The sequence below is a fragment of the Bombina bombina genome, chromosome 2 (genome assembly GCF_027579735.1).
Source record: "Bombina bombina isolate aBomBom1 chromosome 2, aBomBom1.pri, whole genome shotgun sequence".
In the NCBI taxonomy this organism is placed as follows: Eukaryota; Metazoa; Chordata; class Amphibia; order Anura; family Bombinatoridae; genus Bombina; species Bombina bombina.
Genome location: NC_069500.1, coordinates 975,048,530 through 975,068,670, shown reverse-complemented (window position 1 = coordinate 975,068,670; position 20,141 = coordinate 975,048,530). Strand labels below are relative to the sequence as shown.

At 36.8% G+C, this 20,141-nt stretch overlaps 2 protein-coding genes across 2 annotated transcripts in view; one reads left to right on the top strand and one right to left on the bottom strand.

Annotated features, from left to right (window-relative positions):
• LOC128649930 (NACHT, LRR and PYD domains-containing protein 3) overlaps window positions 1–7,064 on the top strand; it is a 156,550-nt gene extending 149,486 nt beyond the window's left edge. Inside the window, exon 7 of the mRNA XM_053703493.1 lies at window positions 4,164–7,064. Coding sequence (XP_053559468.1) covers window positions 4,164–4,536 — 373 coding nt within the window. The 3' untranslated portion in view covers window positions 4,537–7,064. The remainder of the gene's footprint in view (window positions 1–4,163) is intronic.
• A 9,945-nt stretch (window positions 7,065–17,009) lies between these two features.
• Window positions 17,010–20,141, bottom strand: part of LOC128649929 (B-cell scaffold protein with ankyrin repeats-like) — an 896,039-nt gene continuing 892,907 nt past the window's right edge. Inside the window, exon 19 of the mRNA XM_053703492.1 lies at window positions 17,010–18,599. The gene's annotated coding sequence lies outside the window, so the exon portion shown is untranslated. The remainder of the gene's footprint in view (window positions 18,600–20,141) is intronic.

Here is a 20,141-nt window from a genome sequence, read left to right as displayed (position 1 = left end):
GAAAAGAGTTCTCTATCCCCGTCAACAAGGGTTCCCTTCTTGGGAACAATTATAGACTCCTTAGAAATGAGGATCTTTCTAACAGAGGCCAGAAAAACAAAGCTTCTGGACTCTTGTCGGATACTTCATTCCGTTCCTCTTCCTTCCATAGCTCAGTGCATGGAAGTGATCGGGTTGATGGTGGCGGCGATGGACATAGTTCCTTTTGCGCGCATTCATCTAAGACCATTACAACTGTGCATGCTCAGTCAGTGGAATGGGGACTATACAGACTTGTCTCCGAAGATACAAGTAAATCAGAGGACCAGAGACTCACTCCGTTGGTGGCTGTCCCTGGACAATCTGTCTCAAGGGATGATGTTCCACAGACCAGAGTGGGTCATTGTCACGACCGACGCCAGTCTGATAGGCTGGGGCGCGGTCTGGGGATCCCTGAAAGCTCAGGGTCTTTGGTCTCGGGAAGAATCTCTTCTACCGATAAATATTCTGGAACTGAGAGCGATATTCAATGCGCTCCAGGCCTGGCCCCAGCTTGCGAGGACCAGGTTCATACGGTTTCAATCAGACAACATGACGACTGTTGCGTACATCAACCATCAGGGGGGAACAAGGAGTTCCCTAGCGATGGAAGAAGTAACCAAAATTATTCTTTGGGCGGAGTCTCACTCCTGCCACCTGTCTGCTATCCACATCCCAGGAGTGGAAAATTGGGAAGCGGATTTTCTGAGTCGTCAGACATTGCATCCGGGGGAGTGGGAACTCCATCCGGAAATCTTTGCCCGAGTCACTCACCTGTGGGGCATTCCAGACATGGATCTGATGGCCTCTCGTCAGAACTTCAAAGTTCCTTGCTACGGGGCCAGATCCAGGGATCCCAAGGCGGCTCTAGTGGATGCACTAGTAGCACCTTGGACCTTCAAACTAGCTTATGTGTTCCCGCCATTTCCTCTCATCCCCAGGCTGATAGCCAGGATCAAGCAGGAGAGGGCGTCGGTGATCTTGATAGCTCCTGCGTGGCCACGCAGGACTTGGTATGCAGATCTGGTGAATATGTCATCGGCTCCACCTTGGAAGCTACCTTTGAGACGAGACCTTCTTGTTCAGGGTCCGTTCGAACATCCGAATCTGGTTTCACTCCAGCTGACTGCTTGGAGATTGAACGCTTGATTTTATCGAAGCGAGGATTCTCAGATTCTGTGATCGATACTCTTGTTCAGGCCAGAAAGCCTGTGACTAGAAAGATTTACCACAAAATTTGGAAAAAATATATATGTTGGTGTGAATCTAAAGGATTCCCTTGGGACAAGGTTAAGATTCCTAGGATTCTATCCTTCCTTCAAGAAGGATTGGAAAAAGGATTATCTGCAAGTTCCCTGAAGGGACAGATTTCTGCCTTGTCGGTATTACTTCACAAAAAGCTGGCAGCTGTGCCAGATGTTCAAGAACGAGGCTTCTGTTGATCAGATATGTAGGGCAGCGACTTGGTCTTCACTGCACACTTTTACCAAATTTTACAAGTTTGATACTTTTGCTTCTTCTGAGGCTATTTTTGGGAGAAAGGTTTTGCAAGCCGTGGTGCCTTCCATTTAGGTGACCTGATTTGCTCCCTCCCTTCATCCGTGTCCTAAAGCTTTGGTATTGGTTCCCACAAGTAAGGATGACGCCGTGGACCGGACACACCTATGTTGGAGAAAACAGAATTTATGTTTACCTGATAAATTTCTTTCTCCAACGGTGTGTCCGGTCCACGGCCCGCCCTGGTTTTTTTAATCAGGTCTGATATTTTATTTTCTTTAACTACAGTCACCACGGTACCATTTGGTTTCTCCTATGCAAATATTCCTCCTTAACGTCGGTCGAATGACTGGGGTAGGCGGAGCCTAGGAGGGATCATGTGACCAGCTTTGCTGGGCTCTTTGCCATTTCCTGTTGGGGAAGAGAATATCCCCACAAGTAAGGATGACGCCGTGGACCGGACACACCGTTGGAGAAAGAAATTTATCAGGTAAACATAAATTCTGTTTTTCATGTTTCAGATAGAGTACACAATTACATGAAAAAACATTTCAATATACTTCTATTATTAAATTTACTTTGTTCTTCATGTGTCCTTGCATTTTATTCATTTAGATAAAAAAAAACAACACCATTTTCATGCTAATCCTAAAATTAAAAGGCCCACTTTTTTCAAGTTTTTGAATTACTTTTAAAGGTCAGAAAGTTTGTAGATTTATTTTTAGTGTTAAGGTTATTTTTGAGTAAGAGCCAACAGATTTATATCCTTTCTGCTTGAGAAATAAATACAAATGAAATAGATTTGTAGTATTCCACTGCCTATTTCTATAAAATCTTTTGACGTTTTATAAATATAATACAATAACAACATAAATATAATCATTGAATTGTAAACTCCTCTATGGCTTTGACTCAAAGCACACGTTTTAGTGTTTTCTAAAAAAAAACTAGTAATCTTATTTTCTAGAACAGAGGTCTTTAAAAATGTCCTCTGCTCACCTCCCCCATTCATCAGATTTAGATAGAAAGTTAAAATGTGATAAAACAGTTGTATGTTTAATTTGATTGCATTATATGTGCTTCAAAAGGATCCCAAAAAGCTGGATGAAGGGCCCACTGGTCTAGACGTGACTGTAAGAGACAGAACTATAGAACTAATAAATAATAAGTAAGCAAAATGCAAATAAAATGATGGGGGAGGGAAACTAAATGTTACTTACACTATATTGTAGGAATCGATAACAGAATTAAATATTTAACCCCTTAACAACCGCAACGCACCCGATAAAGGTTTTTCAGGTCATAGTAGCGCAGGTCTCGCTGCAAGTTGCAGGACCGCGCTAGCAGGACCTCCCTTCCGGCTGCAGGCATCCTGGAATAGCATGATCTTGCCACTGGTGGCGAGACTGTGCTATCAAAAATGCAATCCCCATTTAAAGATCAGCAATGTACAGGGTACGTTGCTGTTCATTAAGGAGTTATAGATTCAAGTGGAACTCCCCATGTTCAAGGGATATGAAACCCACATTTTGTCTGTCATGATCCAAATAGATCATACAATTTTAAACAACTTTCCAATTTACTTCTATTATCTAATTTGCTTCATTTACTTGGTATCCTTTCTTTAAAAGTATACCTAGGTATACTCAGGAGCCCCAATGTATTACTGGAAGCTAGCTGCTGATTAGTGGATGCACATATATACCTCTTCTCATTGGCTCACCTGATGTGTACAGCTAGTTCCCAGTAGTACATTGCTGCTCCTTCAAAAAAAGATACTAAGAGAAGGAAGCAAAGTAGATAATAAAAGTTAAAATATTTTTTTTTTTAATTTGAATGCTCTATCTGAATCATAAAATAATTTTTTTGAGTTTTATATCCCTTTAAAGGGATACTAAACCCAATTGTTTTCTTTTATGATTCGGACAGAGCATGCAATTTTAAGTAACTTTCTAATTTTCCTTCATTCTTTTGGTATATTTATTTGAAAAAGCAGCAATGAAAGCTTAGGAGCTGGCTCATTTTTGGTTCAGAACCCTGGATTGAGCTTGTTGATTGGTTACTACATTTAGCCACCAATTAGCAACCGCTACCCAGGTGCTGAACCTTAAATAGGCCGACTTCTAAGCTTTCATTCCTGCTTTTCATATAAAGATACCAGGGGGTCAATTTATTAATTTGCGAGCAGACATAATACAATGTAGCATATCATGTCCGCTGCACATCGATAAATGCCAACAGCATACGCTGTCGGCATTTATCATTGCACCAGCAGTTCTTGTGAACTGCTAGTGCAATGCGGCCCCCTGCAGATTTGCAGTCAATTGGCCGCTAGCAGGGGGTGTCAATCAACCCGATCGTATTCGGCTCAGAGCAGGTGGACAAGATATGGAACAGCGATCTGTTTCCAGTGATCCCTTTAAGTTATACAAACCTAAATCTTTCAGTAAATACAGACAAATAATAATGTTACAGTATACAATTTTGTTGAGTATACAATCTTGAAACATTTGCCAAAAATCCCTGATAAGTTGGTCTTGATATGTGTAAGCTAAAAAAGAATACATATTCTGCTGCTTAAAAACTTCTGTCTCCCCCTACTACAATTTTTCTGAATAATAGTTAATAATATCTCCTTTTACTTCTAGACTACTTGGAAACAACTTACAAGAAGATGCTTTTCAATTACTTAGGAAAAAAAGAATGAGGAACATTATAGTTGTTCATATTGATGATGACTATGGCCAAGAATTTTGGCAGGGATGGTGGGACTGGATATTCCAGAGGTGTCAACTGTGCGGTGACGAGAAAATTGTCTCCTTCCTGACAAAAGTGTGCATCGGACTTGGTCTTTGCCAAGGAAGAAATGCTGATTGGATGGCTAGTTGGTATATTGAAGTAGATAACCTTCTCCAGGAAAGGATAAAACAATGCTTAGTGGTCAATGTAAAAAAAAGATTAGAGGCACTTCGACAGATGTTTTGTGAACAGTCAGTACACAAAGGTGGTGCAAATGTATAAGAGAATTGCTAAATTATCTGTATGCCAAAGGGACTACTAGTTTTTTAGGAACTGCATGAGATTGATGGATCATGAATCTGAACAGAAGAACATAAAACACTGTATTTATGTAATTGTTTTTGTGTATTTATACATTCATTAAGCTATCACTATGCTGAATACTTCATTAGCTATCATAGACCTAACAGCTGGGTAACACTGATGTCACAGTCCTATTGGTCGATTCAGTAGTGAGAAACGAGGTGTATTTATTATTTTGTTAAATTTTGCATTTGTATTTGTTTATGGAAAAGGAGTTTTTTCAATCCTTAAATGGACAGTGCACTATAATATTGTTTTCCCTTGTGTGTTCCCAGTGATCTATTTTACCTGCTGCAGTGTAGTAAATTGTTTACAATTAGCTCCTTTACCTTTATGTTGTCATTTCAAACAGCTGCTTTTGTCTATTAAAACACCACCTATACTGACAATTCCAATGCTGTATTACTATAAAATGACTATAGAAAAGCTTTATTACAAGAGACAGCTGAAAAAAATTACACTCCCCTTGGTGTTGAGAGAGTTTATTTGTTTATTTGTTTAGTATTGTTTATTTTGGCTTTTGTGTATAGATAGCAAGAAAAAGAAGGTCTGCTATCCCTGCAAGCAAAGCTTATTTTAGTGTGTTTGGTTCCAATGAGCAAAAAACATTGTTTCATAAACAAAAACAAACCCAAAAAAGTAATTTCACATACATGATATACTCTGCAGCTGGTATAGCAAGCCATTGGAAACACATTAAAGGGACAGTCTAGACCCAAAACTTATTCTTTATTACTTATTGTTACATACCAGATAAGGATTTTGCAACGGGTTCCCCATCTATAAGCTTGTAGGAAGTACATGAAGCTTTTAAATAAACATCATTTGTTAGCAGCCAAGCTTCGTCCACAGCTTTCTTCTTGTCCAGTTAGCTGTTTTCTTGTATGACAGTTTACCAGCGCACGTTTAATATTTTTCAGTTAGCTATTTCAAATTGCACATGCACAAATCAGCATGTACAAGTAGAAAAACATATTTAAGAGTCTTTTGTGATTGGAGAAACTTAACATGCCAAAATATACACAAAATAAGTGGGCAGAGCTTGACAGCTATTTTCGGCTTCTAACAAGCAATGAATATTTTAAAGGTTTCATGTACTTCTTGCAAGCTTAGAGATGTGGGGCCAGTTGCAAAAAGTTTTTCTGGTATGTAACAATAAGTAATCAAAATGATGTCGTAGGTCTAGACTGTCCCTTTAAGGGGAAACCAGTTTTATGGTCCCTTAAATGTTTAAATTGCATCGTAAACCTAGAAAATGTATAAAGTGTAAATATCAAAACATGCATTGCACTATTTATATTTATAATTTATGAACATTTAGGATAGCATTACGGAACATATTTTACATAATGTCAGTTGTGATGTGGCTCTTGTAATTTCCTAGCATTAGATTATTGGCATTTTAAAGGTGTATGTAGAAATGAGTATGGGATATTTGAAGCCCACCCCCTCTAAAGTGACCGAGAGGTAAGGAGGCATTGGTCAAAAGATTGCTTAATTTATGGTTGTAGACTCTCATTAGTAAGCCTGCACCCCAAGGGCTCCAAAGCTGTGTCTAAAGTTTGTGCACTTATTAATACATTTTTAAGAGAGATGAACATTTCGTTTTGGAAACATTCATTGCCTGCACTATTCGGTTTTCGTTTAGTTTAAAATGAAACGAAAATAGAATTTTCGCTAAACACTTACATTCGATTTTGTTAAAACAAATGCAAATGTTTGAAAGCTACAGGTGAAAAGTTCACCTGTAGCTACAATACTTACCGTAATGTGCTATGGAGAGCATGGAGAGCACGTCGGTAAGTATTAAGTGGTTAAAAAAAATAAAGGAAATTAATAAATACTAATGATTTTCATCAGTATTTATTAGTTTTCTTTATCTTCGTTGGGCAATTTATTTGGATATTAATTTTGTTAAAACGAAATTAAAAATAAAATTTTTGTGACGAATGTGCATGTCGTGCGATAATGAATGCACATCTCTAATTTTTAATATATTTATACTTCTGAATCAGCAATGGAAGAAACTGATTACATTTTTTTTTTTATATCAAAGCCTTACTGAAAAAGAACATAAATGTATTTGTGGGAGTGAAAGTCCAATGAAATTTAGACGTGTTAAAGCCAATCTAAAGTTGAGAAACATTTATTAAGCTCTGACGATTAAAAAAAAAAAAATAGTTTGCAAAAGATAATTATCATTGCTTGAATGTCTGAGGGTAACCTAAAACAAAGGTTGTACCTCGGTATAAAAACATGTATTATGAAAAGAGATATAATACATCACAGGTACATTTAGAGACTTCACAAACAAGATAGTAACATGCTGTGGTATTTCTAGTTACATTTAGAGGATAGCATGTGGTCATAAAATAACGTTTTTGTTTGATATAAGCTGTTTTTTTTTTAATTCTCAAATGTTAATAAGTGTCTGGTTTCCTGATGTACTTTATTATTTTTACACAATGTTTGACATTGTATAAAACAGTATGTATGCATCTACCCAGTGGCGTCACTAGGGGGGGGGGCGGGGGGGGCGGGCCGCACCCGGGTGACACCCTCCAGGGGGTGACACCAAAAAAAAAAAAAAAATTTTTTTTTTTTTTTTTTTTTTTTAAATTTTATTGAAATTCAAAGAAATACAATGTTGAGATGCATAGATTTTTTTTTTATTAGAGGGGCTGGCATTTGGGAGCATTGGTGGGACTGGGGAAGTTGTAGACACACAATTGTTTGCCCCTTGAGCCAGTGCTGCAATTTCAACAAATAGTTTTCCCGGCTGCTTTTGCTTGTTTGTACTTTGCTTCTCCCCTGCCCAATTTCGCTATGAATGTTGTGGGCATGCCGTGGGGCTTGCAAAGCTGCGCTGCTAGCCTAAACCTGCCTGCCTATCTGTGCTCACTGCTCAGTGACATGTGGAGCAGTGGAGTCACTCACTGCTGTGCTGTCTCTCTAAACGGAAACTGTCAAATCATGAGGGGATGCCTGGCACCTGACCGCATGACTGTTTGACACTGTCTTTAAAGTGAAGGAGCCACGTATGATGCCCACCAGACCATTACGGTTACGGTACACTAAGTGCACACTGAACAGGTAGGAGGGCGGGTGGGGGTCTGGGGGTGGGCAGAGTGCAGAGGTGATTGGCCATAAGAAGCGGTAGGCACGCAGCCCGGGGCTGTGCACTGACAGACTTGGAACAGAGTCAGAGAGCAGAATTTTCATAGTTTGCGCCTAAACCTTTTCCTTAGTGATTTATTTTTAGAGTGCTCTGTTTATTTTTCATTTGATGTTCTGCTGAGCCAGGGAGCAGCTCTAGGCATGAGCTTCATAATTAATGCAGTGCAGTTTACATATTTTGTAAGTGTGTGTCTGAGTTTTTGTGTGTGTGTCTGAGTGTGTTTCCGAGTGTTTGTGTGTGCATCTGAGTATGTTTTTAAGTGTGTCTGAGTGTTTGTATGTGTGTGTGCCTGTGTTTTTGTGTGTGTCTGCTTTCCGGGGGGGGTGACACCATAACTTACCGCACCGGGTGACACCAACCCTAGTGACGCCACTGCATCTACCTCTTAAGTTTAATAAAAAATAACGTTTTAACAACATTATAAGTACACTTTTACTTCAACTCTGTAAATCCCTTTAAGTATTATACAACATATATGTAGGACTTTATTTAGTATATACTAATAAATGTGATTGTGGCCATCATAATGATTTTGTGTGTACTACAGAACTGGTTTTGTTTTCCTTATGCCAATGTTTTATTTATTTATTTTTTTAATTAAAAGTGATTTGCATGAAAGCTGACATACAAGTGATGTATTATAATCACATATAGCTGTAAAAGGACAGACATTACGGCTCTGCAATGGTAGACCAGGAAGCCTTCTTGATAGAGAAGCCAAGAAGCAAAGACTTTCTGAAGAGTACTAAAATGCACCAGTTTGTTGTGGAATGCCAGGTAATTAGCTGCAAAAAGCTGTATACCATGATCTATAGTTGAAGTCAAAGAGGAACACAGATTACAGAAAGACAGAAGACATAGAAACTGCTCACATAAACTGAGAAGAACAGCTGAGAGTCAGATAGAGGGAGTGAAAATTAAACTTTCATGATTTAAATAGTGCACAATTTTTTTTTTCTTAAACAGGTTCCAATTAAAGGGACAGTCTAGTCAAAAAAACAACTTTCATGATTCAGATAGGGCATGTAATTTTAAGCAACATTTCAATTTACTTTTATCATCAAGTTTGCTTTGTTCTCCTGGTATTCTTAGTTGAAAGCTAAACCTAGATATGCTCAAATGCTAATTGCTTAGCCCTTGAAGGCAGCCTCTTATCTGAATGCATTTTGACAGTTTTGACAGCTAGAGGGCGTTAGTTCATGTGCGTCATATAGATAACATTGTGCTCACGCTTATGGAGTCAGCACTGATTGGCTAAAATGCAAGTCTGTTAAAATAACTGAAATAAGGGGGCTGTCTGCTGGTTATTCAAAACTGGGGAATGGGTAATAAAGGGTTTATCTATATTTTTAAACAATAAAAATTCTGGTGTAGACTGACCCTTTAACTTCTAAAATGTGCACAATATTTTTATATGCACACATTATGAGGCACTAGCTCCTCCTGAGAATGTGCAAGAGTACACAGTATATGCGTATTGGGAGGGGATAGTAAGACTAAAAATTGAGAGGAGATTGTTAGAATCCTTCAGATATTTCGCTATCAAACCAATCCTGGCCAGTAGTCTTGTTATTCCGGCATCAAGTGGAGTAATAACGAAAAATCTTTGGTATAGGAGCGGAAGGACCCAGGAGAAAGATGCCTAGTATAAGGAGAATAGCATGGAACTAAATACTAGAAAGTGACCAGGGAGGTTAAAGCAGTCACAAGAAACAGAATCAGAGTTCAAAAGCTTAGTCAGGGACATACAAGGTCAGATCCAATCGGGCAACAAACAGAGTGGAATCAGAAGGCAGAAGAATGGTCAAAAGGAGGTCCAGGTCACAAGCCAGAATTTGATATCCAAAAATATAGTTCAAGGCACAACCACGAGAAACAATTAATACAAGGGCAATGAGACAGAGAAACTGAATGGCATTTGAAGGAAAAAGTGCGCCAAAGATGACGCGATGCGTTGAAAATGATGCAACGTGGGAAAACCAGCGTGAGGCGTCACAGATTACGTGATGCATTGAGAGTGATGTGAGATGGAGCAACCAGGCTTCAAAACAGTGTCATGGCAACCTGGAGTCATAACAGAGATAAACAAAAAGCAAACTGTTAAGATGATTACTTTTGTTCAGTCTTCACAACAGATTGTAAAGATAGTGGTTACTTAAAATGAAAATGTGGGTAGTATTTCTCTTTTTACAGAGGAAGAGGTTTCAAGGGCTTTATCAAAAATAAAAGTAAATAAGTCTGTTGGCCCAGATAATATTCATCCAAGGGTTCTAAGAGAACTTTGATCTGTGATAGTTACTCCATTAGCTGATTAATTTAATCAGACACTGTTAACAGGAGTTGTTTCAGAGGAGTGAAAAATTGCAAATATAGTCCCTCTTCATAAAAAGAGTAGTAGGGAAGATTCTGCTTACTATAGGTCAGTCAGTAGATGTCGCGTACATAAACTTTAGCAAAGCAGTTTACACTGTCCAATGCAACAAACTTATTCATGAAATATATTGCCTTGGAGCAGATGTTAAGATTGTTAAGTGGGTAGAATGCTGGCTTAAGGATAGAAGGCATAGGGTTTGAATTAATGGAGTATATTAAAATGATAGGTCAGTTACTAGTGGTTCTCCCCAAAAGTCAGTTCTTGGGCCTGTTTTATTTAACATGTTTCTTATTGATATTTGAAGTGGACTCCAGGGGACGTTGTGCTTTTTTGCTGATGATATATAAAAATTTGTAACAGAGTTGATGTTCTAGGAGGAGTGGATGAAATGAACAGTGATATTAAAAAAATAAATAAAAAAATTGGACGACTAGGCAAAATGATGCATATTGGATCCAAAACCCCAAAGGCCATTTAAAGGGGGATATTTATCAAGCTGTTAACTATGTTGCATTCACCGGCATCAATACGCTCACCTAACATCACGGCCGCGGATCTCAATATGATCTCCATATTTATAAAAAAAGTTGTCAAGAAAAACATTCTTTCACAAAGTTTTTACAATAAACAATAAAACAAAGAACAAGTTAGAAATAAAATATACTTTCAAGCAAGTAAGTAGATGAAGCGAGATTTAATACAGATATCACTCGCTTAAATCACGTCAGGAAAAAGGCTGGAGTGATAGATCTATAAAGAAATAGCCCATAGCAAAATAGAGGTTGCCAGAAACTAAAATGGCTGCTGTATCTTAAATAAATCTAGGACCTGCGTGTATAAACTTGGAGATGTAGGGGGGCGGCCCCACCTCTGAAGAAGTGACCAATAGTGTTGCAAAATGCGTCAGGCTCTGCCCCCGACACTTTCACGCTCTGCAAGTGTGGTACTATAAGCAACAAGGCTGTTTGCGCTTAAGCTTCTGCTGACAAGCCTTAACATTTAGAACACACACTTACAGCAGCGGTTTTTATATATAACATCATTTTATATTTTATATTTAACCTATGTGTGATTTGGATATTTCACATTAGTTTTTTAAAAGTGGCATACCAGTGTGATTATTGTCTGACACGCTAGGGTTTGCAATAAACTTGGACTTTTTAAACACATCCAGTCTGCTCCATCTGTCTAGATAGCCCCCCCTCCCTTCTCCATATTACAGGGGGATACAGGAGTCACAAATTGGACTACAGTACAGATGAATTGTGTGCCTGTGGGGGAAGCACATCTCAACATTGTAGAATCCTGAGCAACAAGAAGCAATACTGGATGCTGTATTAGGCTAAGTAGAGCCTCCATGCAAGAATCTTACCTCATATCGATTGAGGTTTCACCAATTGAGTGTTCATTTATACACGAATGTACGTTTGTTTTTGATCACATAACATACTGCACCCAGATCTGGCCTCTCTGTGCGCCCTTCCCTTCTTCTACCATATATATATATATATATATATATATATATATATATATATATATATATACAGTATATACTGTATATATAAAGTCCCACTTTGAATCCGCCCCCTGGGGTCAGCCACCTAGCTTAACCCCTTAACGACGCATGTCGTACAGGGTACATCGCACACAACCTGGTCTTTAAAGACCAGCGACGTACCCTGTACGACATTAGGGGTTTAAAGCGGCTGGAAGCGATCCTGCTCCAATAAGGTAGAGGGGGAGGGTTAGAGAGCTGTTTGGGGGGGATCAGGGAGTTTGGGGGCTAAGGGGGTTCCTACACATCAGCATATGTAAATATGCTGATTTTTTTTTTTTTAAATACCTTTTATTTTAGTACTGGCAGACTTTCTGCCAGTACTTAAGATGGCAGGGACAATTGTGGGGTGGGGGAGGGAAGAGAGCAGTTTGGGAGGGATCAGGGGGTGTGATGTGTCAGGTGGGAGGCTGATCTCTACATTAAAACTAAAATTAACCCTGCAAGCTCCCTACAAGCTACCTAATTAACCCCTTCACTGCTAGACATAATTCACGTGTGATGCGCAGTGGTATTTAGCGGACTTCTAATTACCAAAAAGCAATGCCAAAGCCATATATGTCTGCTATTTCTGAACAAAGGGGATCCCAGAGAAGCATTTACAACCATTTGTGTCATAATTGCACAAGCTGTTTGTAAATAATTTCAGTGAGAAACCTAAAGTTTGTGAAAAAAATTGTTAAAAAGTGAACTTTTTTTTTATTTGATCGCATTTGGCGGGGAAATGGTGGCATGAAATATGCCAAAATGGGCCTAGATCAATACTTCGGGTTGTCTACTACACTACACTAAAGCTAATTAACCCTACAAGCTCCCTACAAGCTCCCTAATTAACCCCTTCACTGCTGGGCTTAATACACGTGTGGTGCGCAGCTGCATTTAGCGGCCTTCTAATTACCATGAAGCAACGCCAAAGCCATATATGTCTGCTATTTCTGAACAAAGGGGATCCCAGAGAAGCGTTTACAACCATTTATGCCATAATTGCACAAGTTGTTTGCAAATAATTTCAGTGAGAAACCTAAAGTTTGTGAAAAAATTTGTGAAAAAGTGAACATTTTTTTTTATTTGATCTCATTTGGCAGTGAAATGGTGGCATGAAATATACCAAAATGGGCCTAGATCAATACTTTGGGATGTCTTCTAAATAAAAAATATATACATGTTAAGGGATATTCAGGGATTCCTGAAAGATATCAGTGTCCCAATGTAACTAGCGCTAATTTTGAAAAAAAGTTGTTTGGAAATAGCAAAGTGCTACTTGTACTTATTGCCCTATAACTTGCAAAAAAAGCAAAGAACATGTACACATTGGGTATTTCTAAACTCAGGACAAAATTTAGAAACTATTTAGCATAGGCGTTTTTTGGTGGTTGTAGATGTGTAACAGATTTTGGGGTTCAAAGTTACAAAAAGTGTGTTTTTTTCCATTTTTTCCTCATATTTTATAATTTTTTTTATAGTAAATTATAAGATATGATGAAAATAATGGTATCTTTAGAAATTCCATTTAATGATGAGAAAAACAGTATATAATATGTGTGGGTACAGTAAATGAGTAAGAGGAAAATTACAGCTAAACACAAACACCGCAGAAATGTAAAAATAGCCCTGGTCCTTAAGGGAAAGAAATTGAAAAATTGCCTTATCCTTAAGGGGTTAATACTAAACACAAATTTTTCTTTCATGATACAGATAGAGCATGCAATTTTAAGCAACTTTCTAATTTACTCCTATTATAAATTTCTCTTTGTTCTCTTGCTATCTTTATTTAAAAAGCAGGAATGTGAAGCATGGGAGCCGGCCCATTTCTGGTTGAGAACCTGGGTTATGCTTGCTTATTGGTGGGTACATGTAAGCCTCCAATAAGCAAGCACTATCCATGGTGCTGAACCTAAAATGGGCTGGATGCTAAGATTTCCATTCCTGCTTTTAAAATAAAGATAGCAAGAGAACGAAGAAAAATTGATAATAGGAGTAAATTAGAAAGTTGCTTAAAATGTCATTCTATCAGAATTATGAAAGAAAAAATGTTGGTTCAGTGTCCCTTTAATGCTTGAAAAATATAGGCATCTAGTAAAATAGATATAAGCCAGGAATTCCATCAAATCAAAAGGTCAATTTATTTAACGTTTCGGGGATAGAATTCCCCTTCTTCAGAACAATAAACACACATTAACATTGTGCTTAAATAGTGTATAAACTACACCAGACTGGAAGTGAAGTTTGATAACTTCCGGTTTACAGGTTAACAGGAAATAGAATAAAAACCGGATATTATGAAAACCGGAAATTATGTATTTTTTGGCGCTTTTTCTGAAAGTGTGTTTAGTGTTCTGAAGAAGGGGAATTGTATCCCCGAAATGTCAAATAAATAAATATATATATAGATAAACAAATATATCTATTTTTTTTTATATATCTACAGTTTTGAAATCGTGGTAATGATTCTAGCGTATATATCACTATTGCGCTCACGTGATCGTGTTTACGCTCAACTTATCTAACCGCTTTGGTGGGTGTATTGTTAAGTAACTTACAAATTGAACTCTGCATTGTACTATGAACTGTCATTAATAACTCTGCATAAATACTGACATTGTGGATACATCAACGAGCTTGATTTATTTTTGGTAGCCGTTCCTGGAGTATATATTTAAAAGTTGACACAGATTTAAAGTTTACAGAATTTACAACCATTAGTGGACCATTCATGCCGATTCCATCCCATGAGAAGTGGTGCTGGACATAAATACCTTAATGTTCCCTTTATTATTCTGACAGATTGATGACAACGGTTCCCCTTTGGGACACCTTGGGGGTGTTTTGTTTTTTCTTCCCTTTTAGTATACATGAAGTGTGGATGAAAGAGTGAATGATCGGGGCCCCTTTTAATCAATATTATGTTTACATATTTTATACATGATATTGCTTGACTATAATAAATGTATTTCCTTCTGTATTGTTTATTCTATGGATTAAGGGTGGTTTAACTACACTCTTTCCCATGCACTAGGTTATTAAGAATATTGTGTAATTTGAATATCATATAGATAGGGCTTTCACTGTTGTAGAGACATAATTACACACATATTTACATATATACACCTATATATACCCACATACATATATATTTATATATATATATATAAATCTATCTCTATCTATACATATATCTATCTCTTTCTCTATCTATCTATCTATCTATCTATCTATCTATCTATCTATCTATCATCTATCTCTATCTATTTCTATCTCTATCTTTTTCTATTTATCTCTAGATAGATAGTAAGATAGATAGATAGATAGATAGATAGATAGATATAGAGAGAGTTCCTTTAAAAAGCAGCTTCTCATGTGCTCTGCTCAAAGCTTAATACATTACTAGTGAAGACCATAATCTTAAAGGGACACTGAACCCAATTTTTTTCTTTTGTGATTCAGATAGAGCGTGACATTTTAAGCAACTTTCTAATTTACTCCTATTATCAAATTTTCTTCATTCTCTTGGTATCTTTATTTGAAATGCAAGAATGTAAGTTTAGATGCCGGCCCATTTTTGGTGAACAACCTAGGTTGTCCTTGCTGATTGGTTGATAAATTCATCCACTAATAAAAAAGTTCTATCCAGAGTTCTGAACCCAAAAAAGCGTAGATGCCTTCTTTTTCAAATAAAGATAGCAAGAGAACGAAGAAAAAATGATAATAGGAGTAAATTAGAAAGTTGCCTAAAATTGCATGCTCTATCTGAATCACGAAAGAAAAAAAATTGGGTTCAGTGTCCCTTTAAGGTCAGGTTTTTATCCTTTTCTCAAATAAAGGCTGTTTTATAGATTCGAGTTTGCCTTCTTTATGAATACAACGAAGGAGATGTATAAAATACACATTACTGAAAAGCATCACTGGCCTAAAAGTAAGCTGCACCCAGGTGGTAAATTATAGAAGATGCTAACAAGTTATTGAGCAGGTTGTTCGTTCCTAAGAGTATGCTTCTCTCTGTGTGTATTATGTCCCCTTAAGGGAAAAAGGGGCAACCAGACGAGGACTCCTAGCTCAGTGTGCTTAGAGGGATATGTCTGCACCTTACTGACGAGGCCCAAAATATATTCTATGAACTGCTACATTTCAGGATGTGCCCCTCGGCCTTGTCACCTTTCTGTCATTAGTTGGTGGCATGCTGCTATTGGGGGTGTGGCATGACCAAAAAGCTTCTTTCCAGCACTGTTTACACTTGAGCAGAAGTGATAACCCTTACCCTTTATGCTATGGTCTTAATTTTTACGCTAGGTCTTCAGTTGTACTAATCCCGTGAACGCAAACTTTGTGTGCTCTCGAGCGCAACCATTTACTTTCAACTTGTAATATGCACTAGTTAGAGCGGTCACAATATTGCTTATCATGTCTTGCGCTAACATTAGCTTGCCACTTGTAATCTATCCTATTAGAATAATTTAGGACCCTTCAGGTAGATTGGATTGAGACTGTATTGCAACTCAATCCTTAAGGGACAGACAAGTCAAAATGAAACTTTCATGATTCAAATAGAACACACAATTTTAAACAGCTTTTCATTTCACTTCCATTATCTGAAGGTGCACAATCTTTTTATATGCACACTTTCTGAGTCACCAGTTCCAGCTGAGCATGTGCAAGATTCACAGTATATACGTATATGCATTTTGTGATTGGCTGGTGGCTGTTACATGATGCTGTATGAAGGAAAATGTAACTAACTGACATTTTTCAGAAAACAAATCTACTACTCATTTGAAATTCAAACTCATTGCTTTTGAATTGTGTCTTTATTGTGCATTTATTGAATATGCTAGTCTACTGTGTTTAGTGGTCCTTTAACGTGCATGACAAGGTGTTCTTAGCTCCCATAGTGCCTACAAACAACATAGTACCACACAGCAGATCTTTTAACAATAAAGTAGAAAACAAAGCTATCTCATATACCATGAACTATAAATGTAATAATGGTATATTGCATACCTGCTGGGCCTGCTGAAAAACCCCTAATATATAATTTGCATGAGTCTGTTTTACAATAGGGTTTAAATGTAGGTTTTAAAAAAGCTCAAAATTGTCTTAGAGATGGGATGAAAAAAGGCTTAGCAGTGAAAGAGTTAAGAACCTGATACAGTCCAAATCATTTTAATAAGTACTGGGAATGATAAATACTGCACTGATTCTGATGGCTGGTGAAGCAGCAAGAGTATATCAGACTGTACTAACTAATCATTAAGATGATCACCAAAACAAGAGTAGACAATATTCAGCTATAAGTGCAACACTTTTTATTTCCATGTTTATGACTCTTACAGTTTTAATGTAATAGGATTAGGAAATTGGGGACAAACAATACACGTATATAAGAAAAATTGTCAAAATCTATCGTAAAAGTATGGTTACAATCACAATATAAAGAAGTTCTACTCTTGAAACATTTTTGAAACATTTTCTAGTACAGACAATTTCATAATTGAGACAGACAGCATACAATTGAAATGTAAAACTTAAACACATAGTAGTGCCTGAGATCAATATTGTATTTTTGTATTAACTACTGGTCTAAAACATTCTGAACCGATCAGGTTTCAGTATTCCTTTTAAATGTGTGATGTGCACTTATGGCTTTTAGCTATAAATACAGCGTAAGTCGAAACGCGTAAGCAGTCATTCTTAAAATGGACAGTTTTGCTGTGAGCTGATTACTTTATTTTAATTTGATAAGTGCATTTAATAAAACATTGATGTTTTATCAGTTAAACCGCTGTTCAACTTTTTCCCTTTCTAAAAAATTCCCACGCATACTTTAATGATGGAATATATCAGGGATATCTAACTGTGATTTTTAACTGTATTAAATGGAGGTATCTGCAAATCTAAGGATATGTTCTATGTTCCCACCACTTTACACGGCTTACCACATCATTAGAAACCAGGTCATATGTTGCAGTAATACAACTGGGCCTTTCAATGCTTTTTATCTAGTCTGTGATGTTACAGTGTATATACAGGGCAATATATTTAGGTTTGTGATTAATGTGTTAAATAATTAATCACTACATTTGCTTATGTAGAAATATACATTTTTGTTTGGCTCAGCAAAATAGGCTCACCAGAAGAAAAAATTTCCATTGTGGAACCTCATATTAATAGGTTGGATACCCCAATCAACTAGTGAACTACAAATTGCCACTATGGCAAACAAAGTCAGTCTAATTAGGTCTAGATTATTAGATGTATACTGTCTGATGCCAGTGTTGAATTCTTTAGGTATCTGCTCTCACTTTTTATATAAAGGCATTATTGCCATCGTGTGCAGGTGAATGAATGGCGATCTGCTTGTTTTCTGTATTCATAGCTGCAGGTATGCACTGTGCACATGCTTGAGAGACAGGCTAGCACTTGCATGCTGCGTATACACCAATCTAATTCTCGCTATGCTTCAATATTGTCACTAGCATGCAGAAATTGCTGATCTCACAAGGACTTTTGCTCTCATAAAACTATATCACAAAGGTTTTTAAAACATTTCTGAAGGGGCGAAAGAGCAGTGTTTCTATTGAAAAAGTTAAACTGTGTATGTCAGCCCATCCTTTTAATTGACAGAGTATTTGTTTAAAAAAATAGATGAAATTACACAAAATTGCAATTTTTTGGACCTCACAAAACCCATCGTCTTTTTGCAAAAATAGCCATTAAGCCTCTAAATGTACAAATATATCTAAATATAAAGCAAGTTAGCTTTCATCCGTCCAAATAGGATAAATGCAAAACATTGTAAACATTTCCTATACAAACACATCTTTATCCAGAAACAAGTTGCCTACTTCATCTGTTTTTCTGTAGCTATGTTCTTTCAGAACCTGCAAAAAACAAAGACCAAAGTAAATGTTAATTTGTATTTTTTTATATATAAATTAAATTGAATAAAAATGTAAGATTTATGTGAAGCCATGTATAATACAAACATTATAATTATTTTAAAACAATTAAAAATAATATTTTAGCACAATTATTATCTTCTTTGGTTGACCATAATTGCTTATTCATTAACATATACAGTAGTTAAAAGAGACAATAAAGTCAAAATTAAACTTACATGATTCAGACAGAACATGCAATTTTAAACAATTTTCTGATTTACTTCTATTATCAAATATGCTTTGTTCTTTTGGTATCCTTTGTTGAAAAGCATACAGCAGAAATGCACTACTGGGAGTTTGCTGCTGATTGGTGGATGCAAATATATGCCCCTTGACATTGGCTTACCAGATGTGTTGAGCTACTAGTGCATTGCTGCTCTTGAGTCTACTCTACTCTCGACATAAGATACCAAGAGAACAAAGCAAATTTGATAACAGAAGCGAACTGGAAAGTTGTTAAAAATTGCATGCTCTATTTAATCAATAAAGCTTAAAGGGACACTGAACCCAAATTTTTTCTTTTGTGATTCAGATAGAGCATGGAATTTTAAGTAACTTTCTAATTTATTCCTATTATCAAATGTTCTTTATTCTCTTGGTATCTTTATTTGAAATGCAAGAATGTAAGTTTAGATGCCGGCCCATTTTTGTTGAACAACCTAGGTTGTCCTTGCTGATTGGTGGATAAATTCATCCACCAATCAAAAACTGCTGTCCAGAGTACTGAACAAAGAAAAAAGCTTAGATGCCTTCTTTTTCATATAAAGATAGCAAGGGAACGAAGAAAAATTGATAATAGGAGTAAATTAGAAAGTTACTTAAAATTGCATGCTCTACCTGAATCATGAAAACTAAATTTGGGTTCAGTGTCCCTTTTTTTTTACTTTACTGTCTATTTAATACCTAAGGGACAAATTACAAATTTTGCGCTATTTAGTACTTTCTCTCCAGTGTAAACTTTGCTAGAAGTAAGCTTTATGCACATTTCGGATTGCACGTGAACAAAACCCGATGTGCAGTAACCAAATATTGCGACTGTGTTAAAATATTCTCCCCATACAAGTCAATGGAGAAGAAAAAACCTAACACATGTCGATTGCGTGCCAACCTGACAGTTATTCATATTTTACATTCCAATGTTCTTCACATACAGGATAATGTAATTCTTATTTTAAATATATATATATATTCTTATAGATATATAGGTATACATATCTATTTAACATTAAAATGATCAGCTTTGCTGTTAACTGCTACTTATTGTACCATTTGGTTGTATTTAAAACCCACATGTTAGTCTCTGAGGTTGTTAATTAAACTTGCAAGAATAAGAGAGAGCATGCAATTTTAACTCACTTTTAAAAGCACTTCTATTTCAAATGTGCTTTGTTCTCTTGGTATCAATTGTTGAATATGCACATATCCTACACTAGTGGAAGCTAGCTGGTGATTGGCACCTGCATACATTTCTCTCTTGTGATT